This window comes from Dipodomys spectabilis, unplaced genomic scaffold (assembly GCF_019054845.1).
Source record: "Dipodomys spectabilis isolate Male_0828 unplaced genomic scaffold, ASM1905484v1 ptg000053l, whole genome shotgun sequence".
NCBI lineage: Eukaryota > Metazoa > Chordata > Mammalia > Rodentia > Heteromyidae > Dipodomys > Dipodomys spectabilis.
In genome coordinates, this window is record NW_024870730.1 from 15,878,984 (window position 1) to 15,894,209 (window position 15,226).

At 37.3% G+C, this 15,226-nt stretch overlaps 1 protein-coding gene across 2 annotated transcripts in view; it reads left to right on the forward strand.

Annotated features, from left to right (window-relative positions):
• The window catches only part of Snx14 (sorting nexin 14), a 78,415-nt gene that overhangs the window by 39,192 nt on the left and 23,997 nt on the right, over positions 1–15,226 (forward strand). Inside the window, exons 13-17 of one of the 2 annotated variants that reach the window (XM_042679528.1) lie at positions 5,749–5,904; positions 6,319–6,443; positions 6,995–7,053; positions 10,491–10,517; positions 14,022–14,154. In XM_042679528.1, the coding sequence (XP_042535462.1) occupies positions 5,749–5,904; positions 6,319–6,443; positions 6,995–7,053; positions 10,491–10,517; positions 14,022–14,154 (500 nt within the window). The remainder of the gene's footprint in view (positions 1–5,748; positions 5,905–6,318; positions 6,444–6,994; positions 7,054–10,490; positions 10,518–14,021; positions 14,155–15,226) is intronic. The other variant, XM_042679529.1, reaches the window with a different exon arrangement.

Genomic DNA, 15,226 nt, shown 5'->3' on the forward strand with positions numbered 1-15,226 from the left:
CTTTGAACTGTGATCCTCAGATTTCAGCCTCCTGAGTAGCTAGGACTATAGGTATGAGCTACTAATGCCCAGCTTTTTATACAACTTTTGATTTATTTAAATATTTAGGTCATATCTGATGTAGAAACCATTTATTACCATTTATCATTTACTCAACATTCTAAGAGCAATTATGGATTTATTGCAAGAATCCATTCTTTTCCATGTTGGGACATAATCTTTCACTGATTGTAATCAAATACTAGTAGCAGAGAGTAATATTGAAAATTCAGTATGGTGAAAGTATTATGAAAGATCCCTTTAATAGTACAAACCAGTACTATGTTGTCATTGCTTCTGTTAGGGATTTTTTAAAATTAATAATCAATATATATGTATGTGGGGGATTGGGTATTTGTATTTAAATCTAGGGTCTTGGGCTTGTTAGGCAGGTGCTCTTCTATTTGAGGCACTTCCTTTAACCCTCTTTCCTTTAGCTACTTTGATAGTTTAGTGTTTTTTCCCTGACAGACTTAGTCCTATTTACACCTGCTATATAGCTAGGATGATTGTCACATCCCACTGTAACCAAAATTTTGATTGAGATGGGAGTCTTATGGACTTTTTGAAATATAATCATCATGATCTCTCCAAACGCCTGTAGCTGTGATTATAGGCATGAGTCACCATGCCCAGGAGGAAATGTTTAATTTTGGTTTTAGTTTTTAATTTTACTTGTAATTTTGATTACAAACTATAATATCATGGCATGATTACAACCTTATTTCTTACAACCAAATGTTGTAACGAAACTCAGTCATGAGAAACAGAGAAGCCACCACTTAAACGGTCAAATGATAAGAGATAGCTGGAAGACCACTGGTAGACTCATGTCTCAAAAGACCAGCAGCCCTGAATGCAGTTAGCACAAAGCTTAGGTAGGCCAAAACCACACAAGGTGTGTGGAATCAAACCCAACAAGTGTTATATATGGGCAAAGAAAACCAGATGAGGAAATATAGGGAAACAATCGTCAAGGGCCAATTGTCTACGGAAAGCATTTTTTAATGGACTATGTAAACTTTTTATTTATTTATTCATTAGCATTTTTTATGGATTAAACTTTATTTGTTTGTTTATTTGCCAGTCTTGGGGCTTGAACTAAGGGCCTGGGCACTATTCCTGAGCTGCTTTTGCTCAAGGCTAACACTCTACCACTTGAGCCACAGCACCACTTCTGGCTTTTTCTGTTCATGTGGTACTGAGGAATTGAACCCAGGGCTTCATATATGCTAGGCAAGCACTCTATCACTAAGCTACATTCCCAGCCCTTATTTATTATTTTTTAAATATATTTTATTATTGTAAAGGTGATGTACAGAGGGGTTACAGTTATATAAGTCAGCTAATGAGTACATTTCTTTTTGAACCATGTCACCCCTTCCCTTTCTCTCTCTCAGTTTTTCTTTCCTGACCCACTCACAAGTTGTGTCGTTTGGTTTTTGACAGTGTCTAGTGAGTGCCACTGCTGCATTTGTTCATCCTTTGTCCCACCTTTTCTGAGCCTCCCCCTTAACTTCCTAAGGACAGATAAGCAAGGCAAAAGGAAAAGACAACAAAAAAAGCAACAACGACAATTAAAATCTCATTTCCATTTCTTGGAGCTCATTTTGTAAAATATTATTTTATATGATCATATGTGCATAACTGTTGAGCCTTTGTGACTCGCTCCTATAAATATCCTCCTTTGGTTTCACTGTGTGACTATTTAGAGACTTACCCCAGTATCTATCTATCTATCTATATATATATATTTTTTTTTTTTAACTTTGCAGTGTGTTTACTTGTAGATTTATAGGCACATTCTTGTTACCACAAATGAGGGAAACCATGCAACCTCTTTTTCTTTGGGTAAGGCTTACTTAATTTTTTTTCACGTCTTTCCATTTCATTACAAATGGTACAAGATTATTTCTGATTTAAGAACAGAGCCCTATTGTGTATCTATATCACATTTCCTTTATCCATTCATCCACTGAAGGCCATCTGTTTCAAGTCTTAGCAATGGTAAACAATCCTGCAATGAACATGGTTGAGCTAGTTGCTTTAGGGTGGCCTTTGTGTTTGTGTTTTGTGTATATGTGTGTGTGTCTGTGTGTGGTTTTTTTTTTTTAGGTCCGGTTGTGGGGCCTGAACTCTGGGCCTGGGCACTGTCCCTCAGCTCTTCAGCTCAAGGCTAGCGCTCTACCACTTGAGCCATAGCGCCACTTCCGGCTTTTTTCTTTTTGCTTATGTGGTGCTAAGGAATCGAGCCCAGGGTCTCAGGCATGCAAGGCAAGCACTCTACCACTGAGCCACCTTCCCAGCCCCCTGTGTGTGTGTGTTTGTGTAGGTCATAGGGCTTGAACTCTAGGCCTGGGTGCTCTCCCTGAGCTCTTCAGCTCAAGGCAAGTACTCTACCATTTGAGCCACTACGCCACTTCCAGTTTTCTGGTGATTAATTGTAGATAAAAGTCTCATGGACTTTACTGCTGGGGCTGGCTTTGAACTGCAATCTTCAGATCTCAGCCGCCTGATTGTTTGTGTTCTGTTGGGTAATGCCCAGGAGTAATGTTGCTGGGTCATAGGGAAGCTCTATTTAGTCTTTTTGAGAAACCTTCATACTGCTTTCCAGAATGGTTGAACAAGTTTATCTTCCCACCAACAGGGTAGTAGAGTTCCTTTTTGGCCAAATCCCCACTAGCATTTTGTTTTTGTTTTTGTTTTAGTTTTCTTGATAATGTCCATTCTAACTGGGGTAAGGTAGAATCTCAATGTTGTTTTGATTTGCATTTCTTCTTTTCTTTTTTTGGTTATGAGGCTTGAACTCTGGGCTCGAGTGCTTTCTTTGAGCTCATCAGTTCAAGGCAAGTGCTCTTCCACTTGAGCCACAGCACCACTTCTGATTTTCTGATGATTAATTGGAGATAAGAATCATGGACTTCCCTGCCTAGGCTGGCTTTGAACCTCAGTTCTCAGATCTCAGCCTCCTGAGTAGCTAGGATTACAGGCATGAGCCACCTGCATCCAGCTCTGATTTGCATTTCTTTTATGGCCAGAGATGTTGAACATTTCTTTTTTTTTTTCTTTTTTGGTGGTCATGGGTCTTGAACTCTGAGCCTGGGCGTTGTCCCTGAGCTCTTCAGCTCAAGGCTAGCATTCTACCACTTGAGCCACAGTGTTGCTTTCTGAACATTTCTTCATATGTCTATCAGAAACTTAATTTTTTAAAATATCTTTTTTTTTGTTGTTGTTGGTCGTGGGGCTTGAACTCTGGGCCTGAGCACTGTCCCTCAGCTCTTCAGCTCAAGGCTGGCGCTCTACCACTTGAGCTACAGCGCCACTTCCCAGAAACTTAATTTTTTTTGTTATACATTTTTCATTGTAAAAATAAGGTACAGAGGGGTTACAGTTACATGAATAAGGTAATGAGTACATTTTTTTGGGGGGGGCCTGAACTCTGGGCCTGGGCACTGTCCCTCAGCTCTTCAGCCCAAGGCTAGCGCTCTACCACTTGAGCCACAGCGCCATTTCTGACTTTTTCTGCTTATGTGGTGCTGAGGAATCGAACCCAGGGCTGCATGCATGCGAGGTAAGCACTCTACCAGTGAGCCACCTTCCCAGCCCCATGAGTACATTTTTTATTGAGCATTGTTGCCTCCTTCTTTGTTTTTCCTTTACCATCCCTTCCTTCCCTACTTCCCCCCCACCCCAAAGTTGTAAAGTTCGTTTTCAACATAGTGTCTTGTACATCTCATTGTTACAATGGGTCAACCTGTATCCCTATTTACGCATTTTGTTTTTTCCCTTCCCTTCCCCAAATTAGAAAAATGTATATACAAGATGCAGGGCACTGACATCAAGTACAGTGAAAATGGGTTATAACGTGGAGGAAGAACATACGAGAGAAGCAAAAAAATCATGTAGTACATTTTAAATATGTTAAAAACAATAGCAAGAAAGAAAAAAGATATTTGTGTCCCCATCTTGGGGTTCATTTCGATTAACATCATCTTATATGGTCATACATACATAGCTTTTGACCTTTTCTACTTGTCCTAAACTTACACTAAGTTTTGCAAATAAGGGAAGCCATGGGACCTATGTTTCTTTGGGCCTGGCTTACTTCACTTAATATGATTTTTTCCAAGTCTTTCCATTTCCTAACAAATGGGGCGATGTCATTCTTTCTGATGGAGGCATAGAATTCCATTGTATATATTTACCACGGAGAAGCTTAAATTTTTTAGTAACACATTTAGTTCTTTTTAAATTACAAGTGTGTGTGTGTGTGTGTGTGTGTGTGTGTGTGTGTGTGTGTGTGTGCGCGCGCGTGTGCTTGTGTTTGTTGAATTCAGAGCCTGGGTGCTCTGTCCTTGAGCTTTTACACTCAAGGCTAGTGTTGAACCACTTGAGCCATAGCTTCACTTCTGGTTTTCTGGTGGTTAATTGGAGGTAAGAGTCTCATAGATTTGGTGGGCTTTCCTGCCATAGTTGTCTTCGAACTCGTGCCTGGCCTTAAACACAAGTTTTAAAGAATTGAGGTCTAACAGTGAAGCACAGAATTTAAATGTACAGTTTGATCAGGTTTACACATGTAATTCTGTGTCTTTATCAGGATAGAGAACATCATCCCAGTAAAATTCTATTAAAATTCTTCCCTAAAGATTTATACCTGCTTCTACTCTTGCTAGAGTATTACTGGTCTCATTTCTCCACCAAAGATTGCTTTTGCCTGGTATCTATTCAGTATAATGCTTTCTAAGATCCATTCTTATTATGTGGATGAATAGTTAGTTGTCTTATTGCTGAGTTATTCACTTTGTGAGCATATTACTGCTGCCTTTAAAATTTTAATTTTTAATTTTTATTTTTGCTGGTCCTGGGGCTCAAACTCTGGTCCTTTCTGTGCCTGAGTGTTTGTGCTAATGGCTAGCACTTTTTTTCTTTTTGGGTCCGGTTGTAGGGCCTGAACTCTGGGCCTGGGCGCTGTCCCTCAGCTCTTCAGCTCGAGGCTAGTGCTCTACCACTTGAGCCACAGCTCCACTTCTGGCTTTTTTCTTTTGCTTATGTGGTGCTGAGGAATGGAGCCCAGGGCCTCTGCATGCAAGGCAAGTACTCTACCACTGAGCCACCTTCCCAACCCCTATGGCTAGCACTTTAACACTTGAACCACAGTGCCATTTCCTGGGGTTTGTGTGTGTACGTGATTAATTGAAGATAAGTCTTCAAACTGTTATCCTCAGATCTCAACCGCCTTAATAGGTAGGAGTATAGGTGCAAGCCTAAAGAAAATTTTACACAGAAGTGGAGCTGGGGTTCAATGGTAGAGTGCCAACCTTGAGCAAAAAAATTAAGGTACAGTGCTCAGTCCCTGAGTTCAAACCTCAGTACTGGCAAGAAAGAAAGAGAGAGTAAGGGGAGGAGGGGGAGGAAAAGGAAGGAGGGAGAAAAAGAAAGCGGGAAGGAGGATAGGAAGGAAGGAAAGAAAATTTTACACGTGTTAATTGCTGTTCTAAATTCAAGAAAATTAGCACACTGTTTATGTATTTTACATTAATATAATATGAGTATTTTGCTCTCAAATCTATTTTAAAAGCTTAAAATGATGCATTGGACTCTGTTTGTTGCTTTTAGTACTGGCTACAGTTAGAACAGGAGTAGGAAGTTTTCATGAATACTTCTGAATTAAAGTAATGTGTTTTTCTTATTCTTTCTTGTATTTGTTAGAGGAATTTAATGATAGAATTTTGCGACCAGAGTTATCAAATGATGAAATGCTCTCTCTTCATGAAGAGTTGCAGAAGATTTATAAAACATATTGTTTGGATGAAAGTATTGATAAAATTAGATTTGATCCTTTTATCGTAGAAGAAATTCAAAGAAGTAAGTGAAACATGGTGAAGATAATGAATTTTGTAGCTCCTTTACAAGTATAAATTTTTTTCATGTATTCTCTATTATTGCAGTAGATGTGCGAGGAACATGAACAGTTAATCATTTTTAATATTTAGTATTTAATATTAATCTTTGTCAACCTTATTTCTTGCTTAAAATACTTCTTTACATATTCATTTTGCTAATGAGATGAATCTTTGAGGAAAGGCTTATTATTCACAATTCATATAATAGATTTTAGTTGTTAGTTGTTCTCATTTCCTAGCCTAGTATAATTTCTTAAGGTGGATTTTTATAAAACATAGTTGTAGTGGATTGTCTTTTTAGTTGAATGAATTTCAACTAATAATGTTTTTATGCTGCTTGTAAATAATTTCTGCAATAGATTTTTTTTTTTAATAGTTGCGGAAGGCCCATACATAGATGTTGTGAAACTTCAGACTATGAGGTGTCTTTTTGAAGCATATGAACATGTTCTTTCTCTCTTGGAGAATGTGTTTACTCCTATGTTCTGCCACAGTGATGAGGTAAGCCAAAGTATTAACCTTGTTTAAGGATTTTTATACAAAATTTAATAGGGTTTTGACATTGCTAGATAAGTGATTCAATAATAAACAGGAAAATAAAACATTTTCAATTCTAAATCCATGTTTGTGTTTATGTGACAAGGTTGATTGGGTCCAGATTGACTTGATTTGCCATATGCCTAACTAGCTTTCTATTACTTGGCGATACAGAAACCCCATTCTTGTATAGTTATATACAATTATTTATATACCTGAGGAAATCAAGTGGCCTGAATATCTCCATTTGCAATTATTTTAATCCTTACCCTGTTTGACTGTGGCTGTGTTCACTTGATTTCAATAGCTTTTTCTTTTTATTTATTCATTTATTTTTTGCAGTATTGAGGATAGAAACCAAGGCCTTGTATATAATAGGCAAATGCTCTACCATTCAGTTATGCCTTCAGCCCTTTAATAGCCTTTCCTTTAAACTGAAGAATACAAAGGCAAAGTAGCATGTTTCAGTGTCAGATTTTAGTTTAGTAAGTGACATTGATTTTTTTATTTTGAAGTATTTCAGACAACTCCTAAGAGGTGCAGAATCACCAACACGCAATTCAAAATTCAACAGGTAGGCATATTCATTATATATATATCATGTTGAACTTGCTGATGATACTAATTGTAATATAGCATCATTGTACTTATTAGCTATTTTTCAAATGAACATATGGTTTCATTGCTGCTTGTCAGTGAATTGTTGAACTACTCCATGTATAGTACAGATGCTTGAATTCTTTTATAAAAGTAATATGCTTATAAATCTCATAGTTAATACATATTAGTGTTTGATAATCTATTTTGTTTGAGGGTAGGGACATATAAAACTGAAATGCAAAGATAACTCAAGAGTTTTTAAGTGTGTTCTTTTTTTTTTTGTCCTGTGGCTTGAACTCAGGGCCTGGACACTGCCGTCTCTGAGCCTCTGTGTGTTCAAGGCTAGCATTTTACCACTTGAGCCACAATGACATTCTGGCTTTTTCTGAGTAGTTTATTGGGGATAAGAGTCTCATGGACTTTTTTTTTTTTTTTTTGCAGGGGATGGGGGGGGGGGGTCCGGTCGTGGGGCCTGAACTCTGGGCCTGCGTGCTGTCCCTCAGCTCTTCAGCTCAAGGCTAGCGCTCTACCACTTGAGCCACAGCACCACTTCCGTTTTTTTTTCTTTTTGTTTATGTGGTGCTGAGGAATCGAACCCAGGGCCTCGTGCATGCAAGGCAAGCACTCTACCACGAGCTACCTTCCCAGCCCCTCTCATGGACTTTCCTGTCTGGGTCAGCTTCTAACCATTATCCTTAGATCTCAGCCACCTAAGTAGTTAAGATTACAGGAGTGAGCCACCAGTGCCCAGCTTAAGTGTTGTTGTTGTTGTTGTTTTTCATAGTAAGTTTTTTGTTAGATACTTACTGGATAAAAATGAGAGGGAGGTTTCTCCTTTTCCTTTCTGACTCTTGAAGTTGAAATGCATACTTAACTTTTAAAAAGTAACAAAAGAGAGAATTTTATCACTTTGTAAAGCTGATTAATGTCCTCAGTTGTCTTTACAATGTTATATATAGAATGTTATGTCTACAAGATTGGTACAGACATTAAAAAGTATACAGAATAATTATTTACATTCTCAGAACTTTCTAGTTTGAGCAATACATTTTGAAGTCAATTAAAGATGGAATAGTAAGATGTAGGAAAGTTGGAAAATGGAACATTTTATGTATGGTTAGTATGGAAAGGTGTGAAAAATCATAGAGAAGGGTATATTGGTTTTTTTTTTTTTTGTCTTGATCAGGTATTTTATGAGTAGCTTCAACATTTTTTGAATACTAAATATTATATAAGGCTTCAGTAGAGATAATATGTATGTAGTAGAGTAACTTTTTGTTTTTTTTGCCAGTCCTGGGGCCTGAACTTGGCCTGGGCGCTATCCCTAAGCTCTTCAGCTCAAGGCTAGTGCTCTACCACTTGAGCCACAGTGCCACTTCCGGCTTTTTCTGCTTATGTGGTGCTGAGGAATCGAACTGAGGGACTCATGTATGCAAGGCAAGCATTCTACCACTGAGCCACCTTCCCAGCCCCTAGAGTTACTTTTTTGAAAGATAGATAAATACCTTTATGCTATTACTCTTTTCTTTTTTTGGTACTAGTCCTGGGATTTGTCAGGGCCTAGGTGTTGTACCTGAGCTTTTTTGCTCAAGGTTAACACTGTATCACTTGAGTCACAGTTCCACTTCTGGCTTTTTGGTGGTAATTAGAGATAAGATTCGCATGGACTTTTCTTTGCTGCCTGGGTGTGATCCAAATCTTAGCCTGAGTCACTTAAAAAAATTGTTATTCATTTACCTGAATCATGTAATTGTAATCTCCCTGCACATTACCTTTATAATAATATTAAAGTAAATTAATAATTATAGCCATGAAACATAAATTTCACTTAATAAAAATAATATCCATGCTACTTAAAATATTTTTCAGTCCATATACTTCTTGTTTTAGTCAGTGCATTTTCATGGCCTTCTATCAAATTTCATATTCTTTTTTTTCTGGGTCCGGTCATAGGGCCTGAACTCTGGGCCTGGCACTATCCCTCAGCTCTTCAGCTCAAGGCTAGCGCTCTACCACTTGAGCCACAGCACCACTTCTGGCTTTTTTTCTTTTTGCTTATGTGGTGCTGGGGAATCGAACCCAGGGCTTCATGCATGCAAGGCAAGCACTCTACCACTGAGCTACCTTCCCAGCCCCAGATTTCATATTCTTCTTGAAAAATAGGTGGGATTTTTTTTCTTGCTTATAGATTTAGAATAAGTCTGATCTTAATAGTTAAGTCTAACAAGTCATAACAATTTCACCATTAACATGGAAAACTTTCTTTGCCACTTTGAGAGCACTTCACTATCTTCAGTATACTTAAGTACTCATTTTTCTTGCTTTAAAATATAAAAGTGAGGGCTGGGAATGTGTCTTAGTGGTAGAGTGCTTGCCTAGCATGCATGAAGCACTGAGTTTGATTACTCAATACCACATAAACAGAAAAAGCCAGAAGTTGCACTGTGGCTCAAATGGTAGAGTGCTAGCCTGGAGCAGAAGAAGCTCAGGGACAGTGCCAGGCCCTGAGTTCAAGTCCCAGGACTGGGAAAAATTAGTTAATTAAAAAATATATGTAAATGACAGTAAATACAGATTTTTTTTAACTTTTTTTTGGGGGGGGGGGCATCTGGTTGTGGAGCCTGAACTCTGGGCCTAGCGCTGTCCCTCAGCTCTTCAGCTCAAGGCTAGCGCTCTACCACTTGAGCCACAGCGCCATTTCCGGCTTTTTTCTTTTTTCTTATGTGGTGCTGAGGAATCGAACCCAGGGCCTCAGGCATGCAAGGCAAGCGCTCTACCACTAAGCCACCTTCCCAGCCCTTTTTTTAAACTTTTTATTGAACTGACTTAAATATTGTTAGTGTTCTCTGGTAATTAATGGTTGTCTTACCTACACAGAGAAGGTAAAAGAGTTTTTAAGTTTTTAATTTTACTGGAAATTTAGAGTAGCTTTGTTAATTTTTGTTAAATGCTTTTAGATATTCATGTGGTGTTTTGTTTTTTTTTTCTTTTGGTACCAGTCCTGGGGCTTGAACTGAGGACTTGAGTGTGTCCTTGAGCTTTTGTTTGTGCTCAAAGTTCATACACTACTACTTGAGCCACAGCTCTACTCTGGCTTTTTGTGGTTAATTGGAGACAAGAGTCTCATGGACCTTCCTGCCTGGGTGTGCTTTGAACCATGAACTTAATGGAACTTTTAAGTTCTATTATTTAGTTATAAGATTTCTCACCCCTATACCAAATACATAACCAGAGGCTTTGTTTCTATTACACTTATCATGGTTTTTATGTATGCATTTCTTCCTTTTACAAGGAAATTTTATCTACTTGTTTAAAGTGTTAAAATTTTACTTGGTATTCTGAAGTGAAATTTGTTTAATGTCTGGGCTTTCTCTCTTCTCCTAATATAATTTCACATATCTGATATTGCAGAGGTAGCCTAAGTTTGGATGATTTTCGGTAAGTCTTTAGCATGTGATTCTTTTTAGTATAAATTTGTCTGTTTAAGTCCATAATGTACATTCCAAACAACCTAAATATAACTAAAAAGGAAAAAATACAAAACACTATGCTGTTAGATAACTTTTTTTTTTGGTCGGTCATGGGGCTTGAACTCTGGGCCTGGGCGCTGTCCCTCAGCTCTTCAGCTCAAGGCTAGCATCCTACCACTTGAGCCAACAGCGCCACTTCCGGCTTTTTCTGCTTATGTAGTGCTGAGGAATCAAACCCAGGGCCTCATGCATGCGAGGCAAGCACTCTACCCCTAAGCCAACTTACCAGCTCTGTTAGAAAACTTTTAAATGAGTATCTTCTTTAATTCTAGGTATTTCCTTTTTTAATTTTTAGTGCCAGTAATAAGGCTTGAACTCAGGGACTGGTACTTCCTCTGAGCTCTTTTGCTCAAGGCTAATGTTCTACCACTTGAGCTATAGTTCTACTTCTGCCATTTTGGTCATTTGGAGATAAGAATTTCATAGACTTTTTTCAGTCCTGCTGACTTCCAACCACTAGATGTTAGCATCTAAGTCTAAGTAGTTAGGATTATAGGCCTGAGCCACTGGTGACCCACAGATAGCTCGACTTTGAAATGACATATGTTATAATAAAATTAAAATGTTCTGGTACTAAGATCTTTTCACTTTTCAAGGTTGCTAACTTTTTATAGAGAGGGGCTTTTTTTAAGAGAGTAACTTTTTTAGAGAGGATTTTGCTCAGTTATTTTGCATAATGATTTGTTTTTTTAAAGATTTATTTACAAAGTAACAGATAATGTTTCTATGATCCTGGGTATAATTATAAGTGGGGCATTTTAAAAATATGTCATCCTTCTAGATCTTGTTTTATGGTCTCCAGATTCTAGAGATGAGAAAAATCTAGGTTCTAGATATTTTAACAACATTTTGTCAACATTTTATGTTTATTTTTGGAAATAGTTTTATTAAGAGTAACTTTTCCCTTTTTTGTTTGGTCATACTAAGTTGGAACTCAGGAACTCAAGTTTGCAGGGAAGGCACTCTACCACTTGAGCCACATCTCCTACTAACTCTGTTTTATAAAAACACCAAATGCTTATTTAGATAATCTGGCTTACCCTTTTCACTGTTGCTATTATTAGTACATTTCTGGTTTTACAATAAGTTTGATTTGTTCCTCAGAGCATGCATATAATACAGATGTTACCATGTACCTGGTATAGTTGCAATTTCATCAGTTTTTTTTCTTATTTCTATAACTGTTGCATTATTTCACTAGATGAATGTTTCTCTTAGGCAAATAGGTATCCAGTAAGTTAAGCGTTCTTAACAACCTTTGTCAGATTTTAAAATAGTCATTTTTCTAAGGAAGAGGTGACACTGTCCAAAAAGAAATGTACTCATTACCTGACTTACATAACTGGAACCCTTTGTACATAACCTTTATAATAACAATTTAAAAATAAAAGAATAGCCATTTTTACTTGGGTATTCATTGTAAAGGCCATGTTATGATAATAATGAGTTTTATATTAAATAAAAATTATAGTCTTTAAAATTTTTTATTTTAAAAATACTGTACAGACGGGTTACAGTTACATGAGTAAGGTAATGAGTACAGTACATTTCCTATACAGCATTGTTACTTCCTCCTTTGTTTTTCCCCTACTATCCCTTCCCTCCCTACCTCCCCAGTTCCTCCCTCCCCCACCCCCAAGTTGTAAAGTTCATTTTCAGCATAGTGTTTATACATCTGATTGTTAACAATGGGTCATCCTGTATCCCTATTTAAGCATTTTGTTTTTTCCCTTTCCCTCCCCAAATTAGAAAAATGTATATATAAGATGCAGGGCACCAACATCAAATACAGTGAAAAACAGGGGTTATAGTGTGGAGGAAGAACAATAAGAGAAACAAAAAAATCATATAGTATATTTTCAATATGTTAAAAAACAATAGCAAGAAAGTAAAAAACCACTTGTGATTCATTTCGCTTAACATCATCTTAGATGGTCATATATACATAGTTTTGACCTTTTCTGCTTGTCCTAGACTTATACGAGTTATTGCAAATAAGGGTAACGATGGGACCTATGTTTCTTTGGGCCTGGCTTACTTCACTATATAATTTTTTCCAAGTCTTTCAAAAAATTATAGTCTTTTTGAAGCCTGGGGCATTTTGTTATAATGGGAAAAAATGGCTGTTTTTCTTTTGAGCTGTTTCTGATTTTAGGAATTTATTTGTTCTGCTGGTACCAGGGTTTGAACTGAGTGCTTTTCACGGTTTTTTTTTTGTTTTGCCAGTCCTGGAGCTTGAACTCAGGGCCTGAGCCCTGTCCCTGAGCTGCTTTCTGCTCAAGGCTAGCACTCTACCATTTGAGCCACAGTACCACTTCTGGCCTTTTCTGCTTATGTGATACTGAGGAATGGAATCTGGGGCTTCATACATGCTAGGCATGCACTCTTATCACTAAGCTACATTCCTAGCCCTGTCTTGTACTCTTGCTGAGCTTTTTCTCTCAAAGCTGAGTATCACTTGAGTCACACCTCCCCTTTTCTGTCTAGGCTGGCTTTGAACTTGGAGCCTTTAGATCCTAGCCTCCTGAATAGCTAGGCATGAGCCTTTGGCACCCACCTAGAAATTTACTTTTGAAAAAAAATTGTAAAACCAACCTTTAATATTTATGAGAGAAGGCTGCTTCCTGGGCTACATTTGCTTTTATCTTTATTATCATGACTAGCCCTTTCCTTTGGTAATTTTCTTTTTACTACTTTGAAGTTAAATAAGATGTTTTATACTTTATTCATCTTCCTCTCTTGAGTATATGATTATAGCGTTGGATTTTCCTTGAATATTTGTCAGTCATAGATGACAAAATTTAACTTTCATCAGAAAATGAAGAATGATAAGGTTTATATATTTCTTTTGTATTTTTTTTTATTATTTCAAAAATATGTGTGGCAGTGAGAACTCTGTGCCACCAGAGGGCTCTCCTCTTTCAAAAATGTCTTTGGAATTTAACATCAGCTAACTTTCAGATGGTTTGCTTGTAAAATTTGTTTCATTCATTCATACTACAAATTTAACCTTTAAATAGTCTGTCCTTTTTAGCTTCTGAAATATTGAGATTTAATTAGTGACTGAAAACTGAAAATTACATTTGTTTAATAGTGTCAAAATTATTTTTTTCCTCTTTCCCTTTTTTCCAGGTGGTACTAGGAGTTGATTTTAGTTGCCTCATGCTTGCTACATAAGCACTCTACCACTTGATCCATGCTCCAGTTCTTGTGCTTTCTGTTTGTTGTTCAGATAGGGTCTTGAGGTTTTGCATTGTTCATTAGACCACAGTTCTACATCTTCCTCCCAGGTAGCTCAAATTATAGGAATGAGCTAATATGCTTGGTTTCTTTTTCTTTAGTATTGTTTATAGTATACTAGACTGTTGTGATAATTTGCTTTGTGCCTGATAAGTTTTTGTTCAATATTTAGAAGCACACAGAAGAGAGGAGAATCATTTGGAATTAGCAGAATAGGTAGCAAAATTAAAGGAGTATTCAAGAGTACCACAATGGAGGGAGCTATGTTGCCTAATTATGGTTTGGCTGAAGGTGAAGATGACTTCGTAAGTAAAAAATCTTTAAGTAAAGAAAGCTTTATAAGCTTAAGTTCTTTAATTTGATGTTTGTATAACTGCAAACTTAAGATAGCATTAAACATTGTGTATGCTATCTTAAATTTCTTTTATTTATTTATTTTTATTTTTTTATTGTGAAAATACGATACAGAGGGGTTACAATTACATGGGCAAGAGCTATCTTAAATTTCTGAGAAGTAAGTTATCACTCAGTTTTTAAGGCAAGAATAAGTTAGAGGCTAGTCTGGGCTATGTTGTGAAATCTTGTCTTAATAGCAATAACAATTCAATCATTTTGTTCAGAAATTTTACTTAATTTTAGTTAATAGTAAGGGAAGCACTGAAAATTTCAGGGAACTATTGTCAGAGATTTCTCATTAAGTCTGTTGGTACAAACACCATTTAAGTTGAAAAACTTTGTTCCTTGCTACTCATTTATACTTGTATGTTGCTAAGAATTTTGCTTTCCCATTTTTTAGAGATTTTTTTAAAATTTTAACTATGTTTTTAAACTTTTATTTATGTGGTACTAATTGAACCCAGGGCCTCAAAATAAAAAGAATATCCTATTATTAGTAGTATTTACTAAACAAATTGTTTTACTTTGGTTTGTTTTTGTTTGTTTTCTTTTGCCAGTCCTAGAGCTTAAACTCAGGGCCTGGGCACTGTCCGTCCCTGAGCTGCCTCTTTTTTTTTTTTTATTATGGTCAAGGCTAGCACTTTACAACTTCAGCCACAATGCCACTTCCAGCTTTTTCTGATATGATACTGAGGAATTGAACCCAGTGCATCATGCAAGCACTCTACCACTAAGCCATATTCCCAGCCCTCTCTGTTTTTTTTTGTTGTTGTTGATGGTCGTGGGGCTTGAACTCTGGGCCTGGGTGCTGTCCCTCAGCTCTTCAGCTCAAGGCGAGCGCTCTACCACTTGAGCTACAGCGCCACTTCCGGTTTTCTGGTGGTTTATTGGAGATAGGAGTCTCACAGTCTCTCCTGCCCGGGCTGGCTTTGAATCGCGATCCTCAGATCTCAGCCTCCTGAGTAGCTAGGATTACAGGCG